Source organism: Elephantulus edwardii, unplaced genomic scaffold (genome assembly GCF_000299155.1).
Source record: "Elephantulus edwardii isolate Elephantulus edwardi_28Jun2011 unplaced genomic scaffold, EleEdw1.0 scaffold00055, whole genome shotgun sequence".
NCBI lineage: Eukaryota > Metazoa > Chordata > Mammalia > Macroscelidea > Macroscelididae > Elephantulus > Elephantulus edwardii.
The window spans coordinates 9870426-9890363 of record NW_006399805.1 but is presented as its reverse complement, the minus strand read 5'-3'; the positions used below and the strand labels follow the sequence as shown (position 1 = coordinate 9890363).

The 19938-nt window shown below is 50.7% G+C and overlaps 1 protein-coding gene across 1 annotated transcript in view; it reads right to left on the bottom strand.

Moving 5' to 3' along the window:
- The window catches only part of LOC102855481, a 167818-nt gene that overhangs the window by 38683 nt on the left and 109197 nt on the right, over window positions 1-19938 (bottom strand). The window contains exons 17-18 of the mRNA XM_006887223.1: window positions 15350-15446; window positions 3367-3483 (exon numbers count right to left, since the gene is read on the bottom strand). Of these exons, the coding sequence (XP_006887285.1) occupies window positions 3367-3483; window positions 15350-15446 (214 nt within the window). The remainder of the gene's footprint in view (window positions 1-3366; window positions 3484-15349; window positions 15447-19938) is intronic.

Sequence of the window (19938 nt, the reverse complement as noted above, 5' to 3'; positions counted from 1 at the left end):
ATCACTTATCTTTTCTAGGCTACCCCAAACTCTGTCTCCCTGGCTGTTCCATTAATTCAGGGGTCACCACCTGGAATGTGGTTGTGTCCTGCTTCCTGGTGTCAGGGACCCATCCCACTGCAGCGGACAGTCTCAGAGCCTGCACGGAGCCCAGACATCAGCAAGAAGACCCCGTTCCCATTGTGTTGACTGCTCCTCACAGCCACCCTGGGCGTTTTCAAGGCTGGGGTTCATCGTGGGAGCCGACTGCCACATCTTCCCCTATGCAGCAGCAGGTGGGTTTGAACTGCAGACCTTTCTGTCAACAGTTAAGCTCTTAACCCACTCTACCACCAGAACTCCTTCTCAACCTCATTACCTTCCAGCCAAAACCTACTCAGACCTGAGCCTCCCCGGGGCTTTTGGAAGCTGTATATTGCACATCAGGAAACTGTCCTGCTTTTCCTGGGAGTTGCTGGTGGATCTGACCAAGCAGCCAGGCCTGATCTTCGGGTTAGCAGCACAACGCCCTCTGAACTAGGCCACCAGAGCTCCCGGGCTCCTTGATGTGTGTGTCATCCAGGCAGCACTGACACAGAGACAGTCAGTCACACTGGAGACTGTCCACCGAGCAGCTGGTGGATTCGAACTGTGGTGCCTTCAGGTTGGCCTTACAACTAGGCCACCAGAGCTCCTCAGGCATACTACAAAACCATGTTTTCTTTTGGGTTTTAAAAAAATTTTTTTTTAAAGTTTTACTTTGTGTATACCATCAAATCAGATCTGACAGGTACAGGAGATTGCCCCTCCTTCTCCAGCAGAGCATCAGTGGATTTAAACCACATACCTCTGGAATTGCAGTGCAGCTTCTTGCCGCTAGGCCACCAAAGTCCCCTATAAAATTGTGTTTGAAAGAGCTTCCCAGTCTCCTGTCTTTTCACTTTCCATCCCATCCTGAATCCAATCACCAGGACCGTCTTCTGGAAGTCGCCTTCACTGCCAGAGGACATGCCTTAAAGATACCTCTGGTTCGATTCCATGGCAATAAAGACAGTCACACGGGGTTCTGGTTTCCCAGCACAGGTAAACGTCATGGTGACATTTGACTGTTGTGTACAAGGTGTGCAGCAGCGTGCTGGAAAGATTGGAAATGACTAGAGAGAACCAAACGTGGCACAGAGACCGGGAGTAGGCATGTGCTGTTGGAGACATGGGGATCATGGCTGAGTTCTGCGTGGAGCTGCCACCACCTTCAGTCCATGGAGTTGCCGTGTCTGAGAGGTGGACGGCACTGCAGGAACGGATGCCATCCTGCCTCTGAGCTAGCTTGTTGCCCCAGATCTGAGGCCTGTTCCCAATCTGCTGCAGAAATCACCTCCTGAATCTGTCGCAGGAAAGAAACCTCTCCTGACTGAAGGCTCCACAGGCCTGAGCACCCCGGAACTCACCTGTGGGGTTACGGCCAGGGTCGGTTGTAGGGGTCGCCTTTTGGGGCCTCTTCCTGCTGGCCAGAGGCCTCCGCCGCTCCTTACCACATGGCCTGTTCACAGAACAGGTGACATCATAGCAGGTGACTTTCCTCAGAGCCTGCATTCAGAGCAGAGGACAGGACGAGGATGGGAGCCACAGGTGTGCCACTTCTACCTGGACATGATGGCCACCGCTTCTGCTGACTTCTGTCACTGGACATGAGTCCCCAGGAGGAGTGCACACCCATGGGTGGGTGTTACCCCAGGGCCTAAAGGCCAGGGTCGTCTTGGAGGCTGCCGTGACCCAGCACTGGTTCTGATTTTGGGGGTGCTCTGTGGTGGAGGAGGAGCCCTGGCCCATTTCTGAAGGCTAGCTGGGTGGTACCAGAGTGGAGAAGATGAAGTGTGTTCGTGGAAGTCTGCTGGCCCAAGCCCCTGACTGCTCACGGAGGAAAGGCGTGGCGGTCCATTCCGATGGGATCATGGTGGGCAGTCCTCCTCTGACCAAGTCACTGGGCGGCAGAATCATCTCGACAGCAGTGACTTCTGGAAGCATTTCGGTCCCAGCCTAAGTGGACACCCCAGGCGCTGTCTCTCTGACCACCTCTCACCTCTGCAGCCCTGCTCCTGACCGTGACCTCCGGTGCCAGGCTCGAAGCTCTATCGCCAGGAAACATTCCACATGTTCTACTCCTTACGTGAGCTATTTCTGTCTCGTCCTGGGACAGGTGCTTGACACGGGTTGTTCTTTATTGGTCATGAGGGGTGTCGAGTCTGTTGTGACAAGTGAAACTGCCTCACAGGCTCCCCCCGAGGTCTTATCGCTGGCTCGTCCTCCTGCAGAGTTCCGTATACTGCAAAGTCGACCATCCCATCCAACACCTGGGGCTCAGCCACTGTGCCACCAGGGCTCCTGCAGGTGCCTAGAACAAGGCTTCGCACTGTGCAGGGACCAGGCCCTTTCGTCAGGATGACCCCGTGTGACACTTCCATCTGGAGCTCAGACAACTGCGGTGGGACGTCTAACACAGGCTGGAATGTGTTCCCTGACAGGGACATACAACTGACCGAGGTCAGCTCTGGCTGTCCACTTGGACCACTGGGAGAGCCAGCATGTCCCCGAAGCCAGGCTGCAGCCCAGTGCACTCCAGATTTTCCCAGTACCCCTGTATAGGCGGGCTTCGGAGACTCCAAGAGCAGCTGAGTGGAGGACCCTCTGCCCCCTTCCCCTGTGGTAACCCGGGAGAGAAGACAGGGCGTGAGCGGCAAGTGTGGCCCCTGCAGACCCTCCATGTTCTCTCTCTCTCTGTCATACGCCCAAACCCCACGCGGCAGAGGCTGTCCTAACAAATCCACAGGGGCCCCAGCATGTCATCACCCCCAGTGCCCTCAGTGAGAATGGAGACTATAGTGTCCTCTGTCTGAAGCCAAGTCCCACACCTAGGCATTCTCCTTCTTCAGATGAAGACAGAGTGATGCCTGCAACCCCTCAGCCTGTCCCCTGCAACCAGTCCACCACGGGTGCCCACTGGTACTGCAGATACTGCTGGCATAGCTTCTACCATCACCACTCTCATTTCTTGAACTGAAGACAGTCTCCTCCCGTAGAAAAGGTGCCACCTGGGAGTGACTGGGCCTCGACCAGCCATGAGCCTGGCTGAGCCAGTGACCTGGGCACCTGGGAATGACTGGGCCTTGGCCAGGGGCCATGAGCCTGGCTAAGCCAGTGACCTGGGCATGTGGGAGAAGGCGGTTGGCCAGGAGACGCCACGTACAGACGATTGTCACGTGTGACCAGGTGGGAAGCCACAGTGGGCAGGGCGTTTGGATGGGCCACTGAGCGAGTGACCCTATGAATGTGTCCACCACAGAGTGAGGTAAGAAACCGCCTCTCAAGAGACCCGAGCTGGTGCCTCACCTCTCTGAGCATCTCTGGACTGAACGCGGGCATCAGCACGCCTCGAACCTCTTCCCACCTCTTGTCCCGTAGGAACAGAACGCTCTCGGCCACCGGCTTGGACTCCAAGCCCGACACCTGTTGGGAAAACCAGCAAGAGTTAGAGCTCGGCGCTGAGCCAGGCAGTCAGTTCACGGTGGTGTTGTTGTATACCGTTGAGTCAGAACTGACCCACAGCTGACCCTCAGTGGGTTTTCAGGGGCAGTAAATCACGTGGGAGGAGATTGCCGATCTTTTTCCTGCAGAGCAGCTGGTGGGTTTGAACTATGTAGCCTTTGGGCTGGCAGGGCAATCCTTTACCTCTGAGACACCAGAACTCCTTAACTGACAATGGCATCAGTTCTCAGCAGTGTCTATTGATGACCACCAGTGACCATCAGTGAGGGTATGGAAGGACCTAAAAGTTCATGGCCAGTGGGGTGGAAGGCTCAGGGTCAGGGGCAGCCTCTGCTCTCCTCTCAGAATGAGGCCTCTGAGGTGTCCGTGGGCAGCCAGTTTCCCATGGTTTGAGTTCTCATGCCTGTCCTGGGTGGTCATGTGGAGAGGGGAAGCGGGGAAGGTGGGGAAGGGGAAAAGGGGATCCGAAAGGACGGTCCCTACAGAGCTGCCTCTATGAGAACCGCTGTCAGGACGCTGCTGTGGCCTTTCACCCGCTCCCTCCCTCATCTCCTCATTCAACACCCCCAGAGCGCACACCCTCAGAGCCGGTGGTCTAATGGGGCCTCAGGTGTGAACTTATAACCTGAGACCCTGAGGCCATCATGGTTTCTGAGGAAGCGAGTACAATGAAGGGAAAATAGTGAGGTTTCTGTGACAGAGGCCCCTCTGAGGGGGCTGTGAGGCCAGCCAGGAAAGGGAGTCCTCACTCTCCTCCCCACAGGCCACCCTGGGCCTCTCCCCCGAACTGTTCCCACCACGCAGTCGAGGGTGGCCCCGCCGACCAGTGCAGCCAGCTCCGTGTCCGGCGGGGAGGCCCACACGCTGTTCACTTGCACTTTGTCGCCCTATTTATTATCCTTGAAATATCAAGCCAGACAATTTCATTCAACAGCCTGGTGAAGAATCCAGTATAAAGGAAAATGATAATTTCTGAGAAAATATGAACACTCAAATTAAAGGCCCCAAACAAGACTACAGCTGAATCTGGGGGATTTAATTACCCGTCAGCCCCAAGCTGCTGGGACAACTTTCAGCAGAGGACTCCCTCTCTATATGTAGAATGAAATTCTACAGGACACAGTGGTTGTGAGGCAGAACTGTGGTTTGGTGGAGTCCCAGGTAAACAAACTATTCCCTTCTGTTCTAGCTTCAGGTAAACAAACCTCTAGAATCAGAGGAAGAAATCGTGCACTCTGTGTGTTTACTCGAACACCCACCGCTGCTGAGTGACTGTCGTATCTTAGTGATCTCCCATCCGGTTTCCAAGTCTGTGAATCTTAACAGGACACTGCCTGTCTTTCTCCCCTAGAGCAGCTGGTGTATTTGAACCACCAAAGTTGAATGGCCTTCAGGTCAGCAGCACAGCCCTCCATGGACCGCGTCCCCAGCGCTGCTCAGTATATCCAGGTATCCACTGGAACCTGGCCCTGTGCCCGGCTGCCCGTGGGTGTAGATATTCAAGCCAGAGGAAAGCCAGCTGGAGGATGAGGTGTTGACAAAACAGACTAGACTTAAGGGCCAAGAGTGGCTGGATCTCGTGTCTCCCCTTGAAGGACACGGGCCCATGATGTGTTTCTCCTGGACCCAGAGGACCAATGTGGTCTCACTGGGGTGTGTTGGGACTGCCCCTCAAATCTGTCCCTTCCCAGCCTGCGTCAGCATGGAAGTCCCGCTGGAGAGCTCCAGGGATGGCACCCCCCGTCACTCTCTGGTCAGGGGCATCATGTAGTGAGTAGACGATGAGTAAAGGGGACAGGAGAGGCAGTAGGGAAAGAAAGGAAAAGGAAGAAGGAGGAGGAAGAGAGGCAGATAAGGGGGAAAGATGGGGTAGAAGGGGGAGTAAGGGAGAGGAGAAAGTGAGGAAGAAGAAGGGAAACAGGAAATAGAGAAGAAATCAGAGAGGAGCATTTCACAAAGTTATTGTTAAGCTAGTTTAAGACAGGAGTGTGGGTGCTATGATATATGGAGTGGGTGGTGTACGGATGTGTGTGAGTGTGTGTGTGTGCAAGATATGCATGATGTGTGTAGTGTATGGTGTGTGTGTGGTATGTGGTTTGTGATGTGTGTGGTATACAAGGCGTGTGCTTTGGTGTGTATACAAGCTATGGGGGTGGTGTCTGTGGTGTATGATGTATTAATAAGTGTACATTAAGAGGTGAGTGTTCTGTGTCAGGATGTGGGATGCCTTTCTTATTCTTGGCCGTACTTAAAAAAAAAAAAAATCTTCATTCTAAAACCAGACCCCAAAAGTGGGATTCACCGTCTAATCTCTCAGCTAAAACCCTGTCAGTCACATGGCCCTGTTGGATCAGGCAGTTCTCGCCCCACAGCCACCGTTCTCCCTGAATCTCTGCTTCTCACCTCACAGCCTCCGATCTACCCAGCACTTTATTTCTCATCTTGTCCTCTCTTCCCTGAACCAGGATTTCTGTTCTCACCTCATCACCTCTGCGCTGACCCGAGTCTCCAGTTCTCACCCAACAGCCTCCGTCCTGGGCTGGGTCTCCAGGAGCCTCAGGCCAGCTCCCTCCCTCCCTCTCCTACATGTATCTTGCATACTGGGCTTGGAGAAATGTCTAACCAAAGTCTCCTCTGCCCGTGGCTCCTCCCTTGCCGAACCACTGCTCCCACCAAGAGCCTTCAGAATGGACGCGGCGGGTGATTGTGATGCTGTGACATAGCGTGGAGCCTGAAGGCCCTTCCAGAAAGAGTTTGCTGAGTCCTGGGGCGTGGAAACATTGACTCCCAGTCTGCCTGGCCTCTGTGATGTCTGGCCCAGGACCAGCCGCAGTTCATCTCCAGCTCATACCAAGCCCAGGTGTCTCAGACCACAACTGTCCTCCACAAGGTTTTCAAGGCCATGACCTTTGGGGAATAAATTACCAGGCCTTTTTCCTAAAGAACCTCTGGTATGAGCCAAACTACCAGCCTTGGGCACTTAATAATTTGTACCACCCCTTCCTGTCACTCAAACTCCCTGACATCAAGTCACTTCAAATTCTTAGTGCCCCTTCATCAAATTTATAAGGCTATACGTCCTGACAGTGGGAGATTAGTGATCTTTCTTATGCAGAACAACTGGTAGATGTGAACTCCCAAAGACGTGCATCTTGATTACATGCTGATAATCTAAAGGACTAAGGATAATCTGCAATGTGGATGAAGACACCAGAGTCCCATGCAGTTCCCAACCCTCCTCAAGTAGCCACAGAGTCAAAGAGAAACAGTGTGAGGGGCTTTTAAAGCCACCAAGAGACCCACGTCTTCAGTGACGCTGATTCAAGTGCTGTCAACTTATGTTTCATTGAGAATATCAAGTTTGCTGTTGAAAAAAATCGTCTGAATGCAAACTGCCTTCACTAACCTTCTGAGATCCACTGTCACAAACTTGTCTGTAGTTCTTGTAAAAAAAATCTGGCACAAGTGAAGAGGGACATGGTACCCTGGTCTCTGCTCTCACCTCAGGATGTGTAAACGCTTCATGCCTCCTCAGTAGATACAACCCGAGGAGAAGCAAGAATTTCTGTATCTGGACAAACTTGCACAGTGTCCCTGTGGTGACTTCAGACCTGGACTGTCCTCAGATTTGAACCAAGCATGCTCACATGTTGATCATCTGACCAGAAGGGTGTCCTGTCCCCAGGACCACTACTTTCCTTTCTTTCTTGGCAGGAGATGGTCGTAAAGGCATGTTAACGTGGCTGCTGTGTGTGTGTAACCAACCCCAATTCGTGGCATCCAGTGAAGTTAGGTGGTGTGTCCACAGCTCAGGGGCAGGGGTGCCAAGATGGAGCTTCACCTGCAGACAGTCAGCAAAAGGACAGCTTTGGCTTCCTGCTGTCCATTTAGATGATGGCGTGTACAGATGGAGGGACCCTGACTGGCCAGATTCCAAGTGTTCCATTCACTGTGGAGGAGCGAGGGTGGGCTTGAAACCCTGCTGGCATCAGCACCACATCGGAAGGAAGGGCCCTATTTGACATGGCTGAGTAAGGGCCTCCTACAGCCCACCTTATGAGGCCACATGTCAAGCAGACCACAGCCAGCAGCACTCTTGGGGGGACAACGGTGTCCCTGATGTGGCTCCTGTCATACTGAGTTCTGAGAAGACTTTCTCCTGAGGGACACTCAGAGGGAATCTGTCCCCCTGCACCTAGAGTTAATGATGGTTAACGATGGCTTGGAAATGCTGATGGGACGATGTGACATGGTGACTGAGGGGCTGTAAACAGTCCAGTTGCCATGGAGTTGACATTGACTCACAGTGACCCCACGGGTACAGCAGAACTATCATCCATGGAGTTTCCCATGAAGAAGAAAGCCAGGCCTTCCTCCGGAGGAACCTCCTGGTGGACTTGAACCTTCAGCCTTTCAAGCACATTGACCAGAGGAAACCCACATCAAAATGCACAGCAAACCCACCCTCATCGATGTGATTGACTCACGGTGACCCCGGGCCACCAAGGAGAACTGCTCCATTGGTTTTTCTCAGCTGTGGCCCTTACACAGGCCTTTCTGCTGAGGGGCTTCTGGTAGACTAGGACAGTCGCTGTTTCTGGCTGCAGCTGAATTCATGAACTGTTTGCACTCACCGCCTGTAGACTCAGGTGCACCCCAGGATGACCTCGACAGGATGTTCAGGAACACAGTCAGCAAGAGGTAGACTCACCTACTGACTCACTTACCCCAAATTCTGGAGATTAATCACCTATTTTACACATTTCTCTACTTCTGCCACCACAAATGTTGGGGAAAGAAATACCTATATCTATAAAATTTTTAGGCTATCTGGAGGAGGAGATTGATCATCTTTCTTTAAACAGTAGCTGGTATGTTTGAACTTCCAACCTTTTACTCAGCAGCCCAACACTTGAACTATTATGACACCATCTGTCCACCTCCGTCCGGGAGCAGTATGGCCAGAGATCGACATGCATGCAGGCCTCCTCCACTCTCCATACTGCTGCTTTGTGTCTGAATTCATGATTCAGTAGATCTTCTCTCTCTGAACCCTAGACCCTGCATGAATAGCCTGGGTAACCCCAGACATCCCCTCTTAACAACCTTGAACTCTACTAAGAACTTTCCAGTGCCACGTGACTTGACAGCACCTAGCAACAATTGCAACAACAAACTTAAAACAACTAAGTCCCAAGGTGGCAGGGCATCAGAGGTTTTTGGTTTTTTGTTTTGTTTTGTTTTTTGTTTAAATAACATTTTTATTTTATACTGGTTTACTTACAGAGTTCACATGGTTTTTCACACTAGATCCGTCCCATTTCCTTTACCCACCCCACCCTCCACCCATCAAATTATGTGACCCCCCCCATTCCCATTCCCTCTCGACTCCTCCCCTCCCCCTTTTGGAACCGCATACATGTTTTACTAGTTATCTTTCTATTTCTAAGATAATGGTCTTATTTCTTGTCTGACTCTCATAATCTGTTAACTTCCCTAGTAAACTCTGTAATTGTTAGTATTGCCTGTGATTTCTTTTTGGCCATCCCAATGAATTAACAGACGACATCAGAGGTTTTAATACTCAGAGGACTGACTTGGACTCAAAGGGAACTTGGGTGCTCTGACAGGAAGCGATCAGGAGGTCCTGAAGGCAGGGGCCTGGGTCCTCTAGGTCCACTGGGCAAGTGGGAAAGTTGGAGCCGAGAGCATGAGGAGAAAAGCTTGATATCAGAACCTCACCCTGGCTCCGACCCGCCAGCGTTCTGGAGTTTGAAAAGAACATCATTCAGCAATTTCCAAGTTCAAATGTTTGCTGAATGCTAACATGTGTCAGGGAATTCACTGTGTTTGAATTGTGTTGGAGAAGAGCATTGACTGTCCCATGGACTGCCCAACTAACAAACAGATAGGGCTTGGAGAACGTGCAGCCAGAGGCAGTGAAGACAAAGCTTCAGCTCACATATTTTGGGCCTGTTGCTAGGAGAGGCTACTTCTTAGAGAGGGACATCATGCTTGGGCCTGTTGTTAGAAGAGGCTAGTTCTTGGAGAGGGACATCATGCTTGGAAAAGTGGAGGCTCATTCGAAGAGAGAAGACCCTCAACCAGATGGACGGACACACTGACTGCAGCAACGGGCCCAAGTGCGCCAGAGACCATGAGGACGACGCAGGACAGGACAGGGTCCACATCTGCTCTTCCGAGGGTCACTGTGAGTCATACTAGACTCGACGGCACCTAACAATAACACAAAACACACACTGACATTCTAATTCCCAGTCCTCTGAAGGCGACTTCAGAAACAGGGCCTTTGAATATGTACTTTTGGAGTTCCTGGGTGATGAAAGGTGTCCCTGGGTGATATAAAGAGTTAAATATTTGTCTATTAATTGGAAGATTGGTAGTTCAAATTGACCTGGAGGCCTGGCGACTTCCTTCTAAAAGGTCACAATTATAAAAACTTTATTAACAAATTATTAATGAAAATTTATAAACAAGCTGTGTAGAAGGGGAGCCAATATAAAATAAACATTTGACTGTTGTTACTGTGTGTCATTGAGTCAGAAGCGACCCACAGCCGACCCTCCAGCGGGTTTTCAGAGACAGTATATTGCCTGGGAGGAGACGGCCCCTCCTTCTGCGGAGCAGCTGGTAGATTTGAACCATGTGCCTTAAGGATTGTAGCACAGCTTCTTATCACTAGGCCACCATAGCTCCTTTAAAAAGTTTGAGCAGGCATTGTCACTCTTTAATCTTTGAGGGCCCCGTGAGCCTGCTTCTACTCTGACACATGGGAGGGGGGTGCCAAGGATCAGAACTGTCTCAGCAGTGCCTGGCCTCTGGTGGGGACGTTCAGATGATGAAATGGTTAAGCGCTCAGCTTCTAACCCAGAAGTCAGTGCATCACGTGGCCAGGTACAACTCAGGAGGAGGGTTTGGCGGCTGACTGCCCCAACTCACCCCTGAAACCCAGTAGAGCACAGCTCTCTTCTGATAACCGTGGGGCCAAAAGAGGTGAAGTTGGTGCAAAGGCAGTTGATTTGCGCTCTCTCTCTCTCCCTCTCTCTCTGTCTGTCTCTGCTGCAAATATAATTAGCTAAGTTTACATAGGCCACACTAGAACAGGACAGGACAGCTGATGTCCTTATTAAAGGAGAAGATAATGAGAGCAGACAGTGGCGTGGGGATGACCAAGGAATGTCCCAGCTTTCCAGGAGTCACAGGAAGTCAGGAGAGACACAGGATGGACAGATCGCCCCTCGGTCCTCAGGAGAACTCAGAGTGACTAACATCTGGACTGGACCTCCAGTCTCTGGAACTGAAAACACACTGGCTCTGCCAAGCCACCCTGCCAACTGCCATGGTTTGAGTCAATGCCAACGCCCAGCAATCCTAAGTAGACAGAGTAGAAATGAGCCATTGCTTTTCCAATGTTGTGAATATTTACAGGGCAAACGACCTCATGTTTCTCATAAGGAGCGGGCTGGTGGACTCGAGCCACTGATCTTTTGGGTTGCAGACCAATATTTGATCTACTGTCCTATAAACCCCCCAATAGGTGGTATTTTGTTACAGTACCTGAGGGACACTTGATAAACTCGCCCCGCCACCCATCCGTATGTCCTGCCAGCCCCTCCTGGATGCCCACAGCTCACACCACACTGAAGAGCCGGGCACGGCCTCCCACCTTGCCAAGTCCCCTCCCACCAGGCCATCCACGTCCATGTGGCTCCAAGCTGAGCGTGAGAGCAGACATGTGCCCTCAGCTTGGGAAACGAAGCCACGCTTTATTTAAGTTCTGTTCACTTAATGCATCAAACTAATGTGCCGAGGCTTCTGTATCACAAGAGACCATTTGGTAGAATCTCTCATGGAGTAAGCGTTTAATGTTTACTGACTGAATCTATAATAAAGTTGAATCGCTGAACACGTAAGTAAACACGGCTTATTCAGGGGAGGCAGGCTGGTGCTGGGAAGAGGAAGGCGTGCTTCACTAATCTCTCAGTTCTTTGAGCAGATCAGTAAGCATATGGATAAGAGGGAACCCCAGAACCCAATTTAATTTGACTTTGAAAACCTGTGAGAAAATCCCAGTCTAAAAGGCTGTTTTTACACGATTGAGTCACGAAGGATTGTTTTATCATGAATATGGAATTGCCTTAAAGACCATAAACAAAGCTAATGTTGAATGGACGCATTCCCAGGTGGAGACATTATCACAGGGCGTGTTTCCTAACACAGCGTGGGGAGCCCTGGTGGCACAGTGGTTGAAAGCTTGGCTGCCACTCGGCAGGAGAAAGCTGTGACTGTCTCCATCCACAGAGACTACAGCTTGGAGACACAGGGCAGGAATTCTACTCTTTGCATGCTGTGAATCAGCGTGGACTCGATGGCCAAGAGGACTCTAGGGTAGATCTTCTTACGTGCTGGTAAATGATGGAGACGAGGACGTGTTTACAGGGCCTCTCATTGCCCTGCGGTCAGAACCGACTCAGAGATGAGCCTGTGTGGGGTTTGTGGGAGCCTGCAAATCACACCGGAGTTCGTCTGCCTTTCTCTGGTGGAGCTGCTTGTGGGGTCAGTCCTCTGAAGAGCTGCATGTAAGGTGTCAATGCACTTCTCTCCAGATGCAGACACTACTTAGTTCTTCTGGAAAGAATGTCAAGTTGATAGAAATTCCACTCGATCTGAACAAGAATACGTTGTTTACTAAATATTCATAACGTGCTTGGGTCATGTGACAAGTACAGCTTATGCGGACCCTATAAACAACAGATCTGAACCCTGTCCTATCCTGTGCCGTCCTGACTATCTCTGAAACATGTGAGCCCATTGCTGTGGTCATCCACCTGGTTGAGGATCTTTCTTCTCTTTTGTTGTTCCTCCACCTTCCCAAACATGATGTCCCTCTCCAAGGAATAGCCTTTCCCAGTGACATGCCCAAAGCATGTGAGAGGAAGCTTTTTCATCTTTGCTTCCAAGGAGCACGCTGTTTGCACCTTCCCTAAGACATGTCTTTTCACTTTTTCGACAGCCTATGGGATGCTCAGTGCTCTTCTCCAACACCACAGTTCAAAGGTGCCAGCTTTTCTTCTGTCCTTCTTATTTACTCTTCAGCTCTCAGCAATATAGCAAGTGATTGAAAAAACCATGGCCTGACTCAAAAGCCCCTTAGTACTCAAACTATTATTGCCCCTTAATAATTTGGAGAGGTCCCTAACTGCAGAGTTACCCAGCGTGCTACCTCTCCTGCTTTCCTGCCTGCTTGTACCAAGTGACTTGATTGTAGATCTAAGTAAGATGAAGTCGTTAACAGCTTCAATCTTTTCTCCATCTATCATGGAGATATTACGTAGGAACCAGTAGCTTGGGTCACAGAGCGTACAGAAATGGGCAAGCTGGAATTCTTGGGCTCAGAAGCGCTGTCAAGGTCTGGTGAAAGTCATTCCTTCCTTTCCATGTAAACAGCAGAAGACAGAATGCAACCAACTGACCAAGTGCGTGAGGCGGATGGGAAGTGTGCGTGGGGTTCAGGGAAGGGAGCAGCAGTTGTGACCTGAAGTGGGTCTTTCATGGAAGAGGTCGAGCTTGAAGCCTTGATGTCTAGCTGGGGTCAGAAGAGTACGGAGGAGCCCCATGCTATGGTCACTAACACACAGCGCTTCTCTAACTGGCAAAAACCGCATCAACCGGGAGATCATGTGCTCGGTCTCATTTAACCTTGCTCAGCCTAGGAAGTTGTATCACCGTTTTCCAGAGGAGGAAAAGAGGCCTAAAGAAGTTAGCTCTCTGCTCAAACTCAGGTTGCTACAAAAAATGCAAGAGACAGTGTTCTGCGGCCTCCATGCAGATGGACATGTCCTCCTGGGCACAGGCTGGGAGCAAGCTGCCCAGGCAGGACCAGCTGGGCGCCAGGCTGTGCTGGGGAGCAACGAGAGGTCACATCACACACAGTCTCTAAATTATGGAGGACCTTTGATCTTGTCTGTGAACTTGAACTTCAGTCTGAGGACATTATGCTGACTGGAAGAGGAAGGAAACAGAATCATACTCTGAAGTTTGGGGCCCTGGACCTGGAGACCTTGGTGGAGAAGACAGTAGGCGGCAGACAGATGGTTTGGAGGAGAGATGAGGAAAGCCTGGATGTGTCTGCCCTGAGAGAGAGCAGTCCCGGGTCAGCACAAGTGTGGAGGTCTCACGCCCTGGGGCACAGCCTGGTGTCTTCAGGACTCTTACATGCTCAAGAGCTGTGGCGGCTGTCTGAGCAGTCCCTGCACGTGCAGGTGTGATATGGGGGTGTTGCTCTCTCACCCAGGAGATCCCTGGTCCCTTCCCCATTAACCAAACTCCTCATGGTCTTTACACAATAGTCCCTACAGAGCTAGGTGTCATCAGGCCCAGGTTAAAACCTGAACAAACTCCAGGAACAGATTCTATCAAAGCCAGTGTCCAGGACCACAGCAAGCTATAATGACAGCAACTATCACCACTGTTTTTCCGGGCATGTGTTTGTTACGTGCAGGTTTGCTCTGTCCCCGGGAGCGAGGCTAGCCAGCCTGGGCCTAGGGTTTGAACCAGGAGGCGGCCTTAAGCCCAAAGGCAGCTGGGAGAGGAAGGAGCCATTTGTTCCTGGTTGGCTCCTCCCAGGGTCTTGGAAAGTTGGCCTAGTGGAAAGGCAGTTATGCTACCAAGCCTAAGGTGGGTGATTGTCATCTGTGGCCCTCGGCCAGGTTCAAATTGTTTTCCTGTCAAACACTCTTGTAGGTGGTATAGCACTGGTCTGTGCATTGCTGTACAGAGGTAACTCATGGTTGCTGTGATGCTGAAGACTGTGACAGTGATGTGCCAATCATGGTAATGGGTACCCATGGTGGACAGTGTTGGCTGGAGCTTCCCAACTAAATCAAGCCTGGAAGCAGGAGCGGCATCTACTTCCGAAATGGCTTGCCTCCGGAAACTCTATGTACGAACAGTGCTCAGGCTGTTCGTTCATAGGGTCGCTATGAGTTGTCTACAACTCGATGGCACCAAACAACAACAACAACAACATCACCACCCAGGTCCCCAGCGATCTTTGGTGATAGCACCTATCACTGTCCAGGACCCCAGCGATCTACAATGATAGTAGTTATCACTGTCCAGGGCCCCAGTAATCTACAGTGACAGCATCTATCACTGTCCAGGACCCCAGCGATCTACAGTGACAGCAGTTATCACTGCCCAGGACCCCAGTAATCTATGGTGACAGCATCTATCACTGTCCAGGGCCCCAGTGATCTACAGTGACAGCATCCATCAAAGCCAGCCTCTAAGACTCCAACAGCCCACAACAAGAATTCTCAACAGATCCAGTCTAAGACTTCATCAGAATTAGTAGGAATGTATCATTTTTCAGAAAAGATGGGACCTATTCATTCCTTTCATGAATTAATATAGGAGGATCCTTGTAAGCCTCTCCTATGTGGGTACAAAATCTCCCCTAATAGCTGGTTTCTCTTTCCTATCGTCAGACTTCCACATTCTCAGGAAAAGATGAGAGCAAGAAAGTAGACTCTTGCCTTCCCACCAATGTCGTGAGCCCCCCTGGGCCTCCTGGGAGTGCCCTCCAGATCCCTCCAGCCGTGAACTCTGCTTGGAAAACTTCCTGCGTCAGGATTTCATTTTCATTAGCTTTCCTGAAGCACCGTACCAGCCCTGGGCCTCCCTCTCTGAACTCAAAGCATTAGGGAAATAGCTCAGGTCTGAATGCAGTAGACCTGGCCGTTGTCCGAATGACGACTCACCCACCCACCCATGCACCACCAGACGCAGAGAGGAAGCCACCTACCATTCTGTTGCTGAAGTTACTGAAGTCCTCAACCAACACCTGCTGGATCATGGCTGGGTCAGAAATAACGATAAACATCCGGCGACCAAGATAGTACCTGGAAGGAATTTTTAGAAAACTTCTTTTAATATGTGCTTTATTCATCAACCTGTTCTGCCTTTCCAGAAAGAATTCACAGTCGCTCGGAATGAAGAATAAGTAGAAAATGACAACCTGGGAAATGTCATCACAGACATTCATGGATTCCCACCTTGTCCCAGGCCCTACAGAGGCTGAGATGACTCCAACACAGTCCCCACAGAACATCAGCAACAGACTTGCTGGACTTAGTAAGACTAGAGGATGTTCACGTTTTAACCAAAATGAACAGGTTTACAAAAGAAAGAATTTTGCCCACGAGAATTGCATCCTTTATCTTCTAGTTGAGACCAAAGTCAATAATCCCACTGTTCTCAAGTCAACTCTGCCTCATAGCCCTGTCCATGTAGGTTTTAGGGCTGAGAATCTTCACGAGAGGAAACAGTCCATCTCTCCAGCGGGTGCATGGCCATCTTTCCATTATAGGTCAGTTACATTACAAACTACAGCTGTTTTAAAGTCGAGATGAGGCTATAAGGAGCAAGGAAACAAGATTAGTGGAAATCAAACAACCAGAATAGAAATATTGGAATGGCTCCTGCACTGTGAAAAGTGTCACCACAGCACTGAACCATTGTGTAGAAATTGTTGAATGGGAATCTCATGGCTGTGTGAACCCACCCTGAAAACAAAATTAAATACTATGAAAGGAGAAAAAGTCACAGTCCCTGCTCCCTGGGGCTCCCGCTGTGTCCTGGAAGAAGAGCAGAGGTTAGTCCACACAGGTGATGGCAAAGGCAGGTGAGCACCACTGAGGGGCTTGCCCGACGGGGGACAGGACGTCTGAAGACTTGGCTTCTAACTGTACAAGAGCAGAACAGAGAGTGGTGGCAGGTGAGCCCGCAGGACAATGTCACATTCTTAGGGCACAAGACTATCCCTCCGCTGCTGATGTAATCTGATTGCTACTGTATCACTGCTCTCAGAGAACAAGAGAAGGTCAAGGGTAAAGCTACATCCTGTAAACATGGCCTCTGTCCACAGTCTTCTTACTGATTAAAACAAATGTGTTTCTCCACCACTCTACTCTCCCCACCTCCCAGACACTCAGAAAATATTCACCCAAGTGAATATGTATATTTTTAAAATGTTGGCGAAATCTTTGGGTCACAGTATTTCAACAGGTTCAGTACAAATAAAGGAAGGATTATAACTAATTCTACACTTGGTATTAATCACTACAAAACACCCAGGAAGACCCAGACTGGACAGCACTGGATAATCTAGGGAGTCACACTGCTATGTCTTCCTCCTACTAAGAGGCTGGGAGGTTTGAACCTCTGATCTATCAGTTAGCGGCCAAGTACTACCAGGCTCCTTAGGAACACTGCCTAGGTTGGTCAAAAGCTCCAGCAATTCTCACAGTGCTCGGGGAGCTCTGGTAGCTTACTGGTAAGGAGTCGCGCTGCCAACCCAAAGGTATGCAGTTCTAATTCACCAGCTGCTCTGTGGGAGAAAGAGAAACAATCTCCTTCTGTGTGATTGTTGTAGTTATGTGCCATCGAGTCACTGTGATCCTATGTACAATAGCGATCCTATGTACAATAGCTCTGAACTGTGCCCTATTCTGAGCCAGTCTCTATCTCCAAAGCACCTACCCCCATACCCAGTTACGGTGTCAGTCCACCTCATCTGGGTCTTCCCTTCCTGCGCTGTCCCTCCACCCTTCCAAGCACGACTCCAGGAACTGGTCCCTCCTGGTCACATGCCCAAAGTATGTGAGATGGAGTTACACAGGCTCTGAAAACTTACTGGAGGTCCAGCTATGGGTCGGTTTTGACTCAACGGTTCTCAACAACGGAGAGTGAAGATGCCTGCCCCACCCTAGTCCTGCTGGGTCACCTCTGATTACTCACCTACTTGTAACTCACTCCCAGGGAGCACCAGCGTGTGTGAGAACCACACTAACAGGTACAGGGCCCCAGGGCCCTGCAAACCCCATTTTACACCCTGCTCTATACTTAGCTGGTCGTTCACACCCATTCTCATATCCCCAGATTCTTGGATGGAAAGGAAAGATTTTATATACATACTGCAAATATATTTGCAAGGGTTTATTATTACCAAAATAATGCTGTATGTCATCTGGATTAAAACCCCCCACAAACCTCAACAGCACTTCCCGCTTCTGGAGTCAAATGAAAGTTGTCCGTCCACGCAGTCACCTGGGGAGGCTTTGGCTGCTATCTGGCGATATTGCTAATGCTAACTACAATTTTGCACAATTCCTTCAAAATTGCTTCAGAGTTGGTTTATGAACCTCATGAGAAAAGAGGCCCCTTTTACATGTAAATTGTGTAATCTTGTGAATTGATATTTATAAGCACGCTCTTCAGTTTGAGGTGCTCCTGGGCAGCTCTTGACTGAAGAGCAATAGGAGGAAAGACTGCCTCACACACAGCCTGGTTTGGGGGTGTCTGTTTTTACCCACCTGTCCCTCCTTGATCGGCCCCCCTCCATCATGTCATCTGGATTGGCTGCCTTTCTAGGTTACCGTTGTGTAGCCCTTGACCCACAGTGACCGAACGGGAAAACCTTGGCCAGCCTTCAGCCATCCGGGTGAAAGTTGACAGGTTTGCGTTCACTGCTGCAACCCCGTCTGTACCTTCCACCCTGGGACCTTGTCTTCCTGCCATGGTCAGATGGTACCCTGCTGTGATCCTTCCGGGTCTCCAATGGCTGGCTTCTGGAAGTCGATTTCCTCCCTGGTTTGTCTTAGTTTGGAAGCTCACTGCATCCTGTCCACTGTGGGAGAGCCGGTACGTGGCAGACAGTGGTGAATCTTCCAGGATTACAGCCACATGCAGGGCACCACTGGGTGGCACACTGACACACTGACTGGTGGGTTTACAGTCAGAAAGGGCTTCCAGGCAGACTCATGCCGTTCTAGACACGGGAATGGACGCTTGACCTGGATCCCATTTCTTTCCAATGGTGAGGAAAGGGCACGTGATTGAATCAACAGCCAATCGGGATCTTCCTTTGGGATTACCTGTGATGCTCAGGTGAAAGGCTCTCTCTCCTGGAGCTCCCACCTGGACTCGTGTGACTCCAGGGTCTTCTTGCCTCATGGAAAGAGCCTAGTGCAGAAAGAGCCAGTGCTGAGCTGAGACTGAAGGGGGAGCACAGAGGGCGGCCTAGACCAGAGCCCCATCGCTGCCTTCCTGTGACCCTCCAGGTTGAGGAGAGTGGTCTGCTCACAGTCCTGTATGTAGGGCTTCTGTTGCTCATGGTCAGAAGGTCCTGACGCCGCTAGGTCCTGCACCACTGACATGCCGGAGTCCACTGTTTCAGCCACTGTGGGGTTTCTTCCAACCTCAGGGTCCAACTTCAGCATTAACCCCTCACACTGTCTCATGACCCATAGAGCTTCCCGTTGGCTAAGTTTTGGATGCTCCCCCTTTTGGGTTCCCACAGCCATTCTGGTCTCAGATGGACCCCTAATGGACCTGTGTGGCATGTGGTGAGGATACGAGAACACGTATGTCTTGCACTTAGAGACCTGGATGGGGTGGTAGCTGAAAGTATCGTGCTCCTAGGTCAGTGTCCTGGATCTGGGGTTACCCAGCTCTGCGTCCACTCAAGAGGTGCATGCCTCAATGACCCGGCCCCCACCTCCTTGCCTCTGAACTACGGGGTAAACCTGGGTGAGCTCTGAGAGCTCCGGCTTCCTGTGAATTACAAGGGAAATCCAGTTACAGCCTTGAATCTACGTCCAGGCTCTGTAGGTGGAAGAAAATTCCTCCATCAGGGAAATCGGGCTTTGGATGTGCTGAAGGCCCTTCTCAGCACCTTTGAGGTAACCATGACAACAGCTGCAATTATTAGCATTTTCTGAGAGCTTGTTACCTGCCAGAACTCACTCTAAGTGCATTCTCTGCATCACCTCATCTGATCCTCAGAAAGAACGGGTGAGGTCGTGATCGTACCCACTTTCCAGAGTAGAAAGCTGAGACTCAGAGAGTTCTAAACGTTTGTCCAGGCTGAGAACTTGTCCCTAACCTCACGCTGTCACACCTCTGGCCCCATCTCCAAGCAGGAGTCCTCTACTGGGGTGGGGTCTCCAGGGTGCTTTGGGGCCAGTACTATCTGTGAGCAGATGTGACAGCAGACGCCAGCTCTCAGACATGGAGCCCAGATCTTGTAAAGGTGGAGACGGAACACATTTCTGCTCAATGGAGCAGGAAGAACCGGGCGCTGACCCCATCCTTTGGACCAGGGTCCCTGTACACAGGAGCTCCTAAATCTAGAGGAAGACATATGCCAAGACACATGGAGATCGGCAAGGGACACTGGGCCACAGATGCTGGGAGGAGACAAGGTCCTGCTCCACACAGCGCTGACACAGAAAGTCTCCCTCGAGAGCTGGGACCCTGAATTCAGGCTTCCACTTTCTATTTTTTCTTTCTTTTCTTTTTTTTTTTTTTTTGTGAGACTGTTGTGGTTTTTTT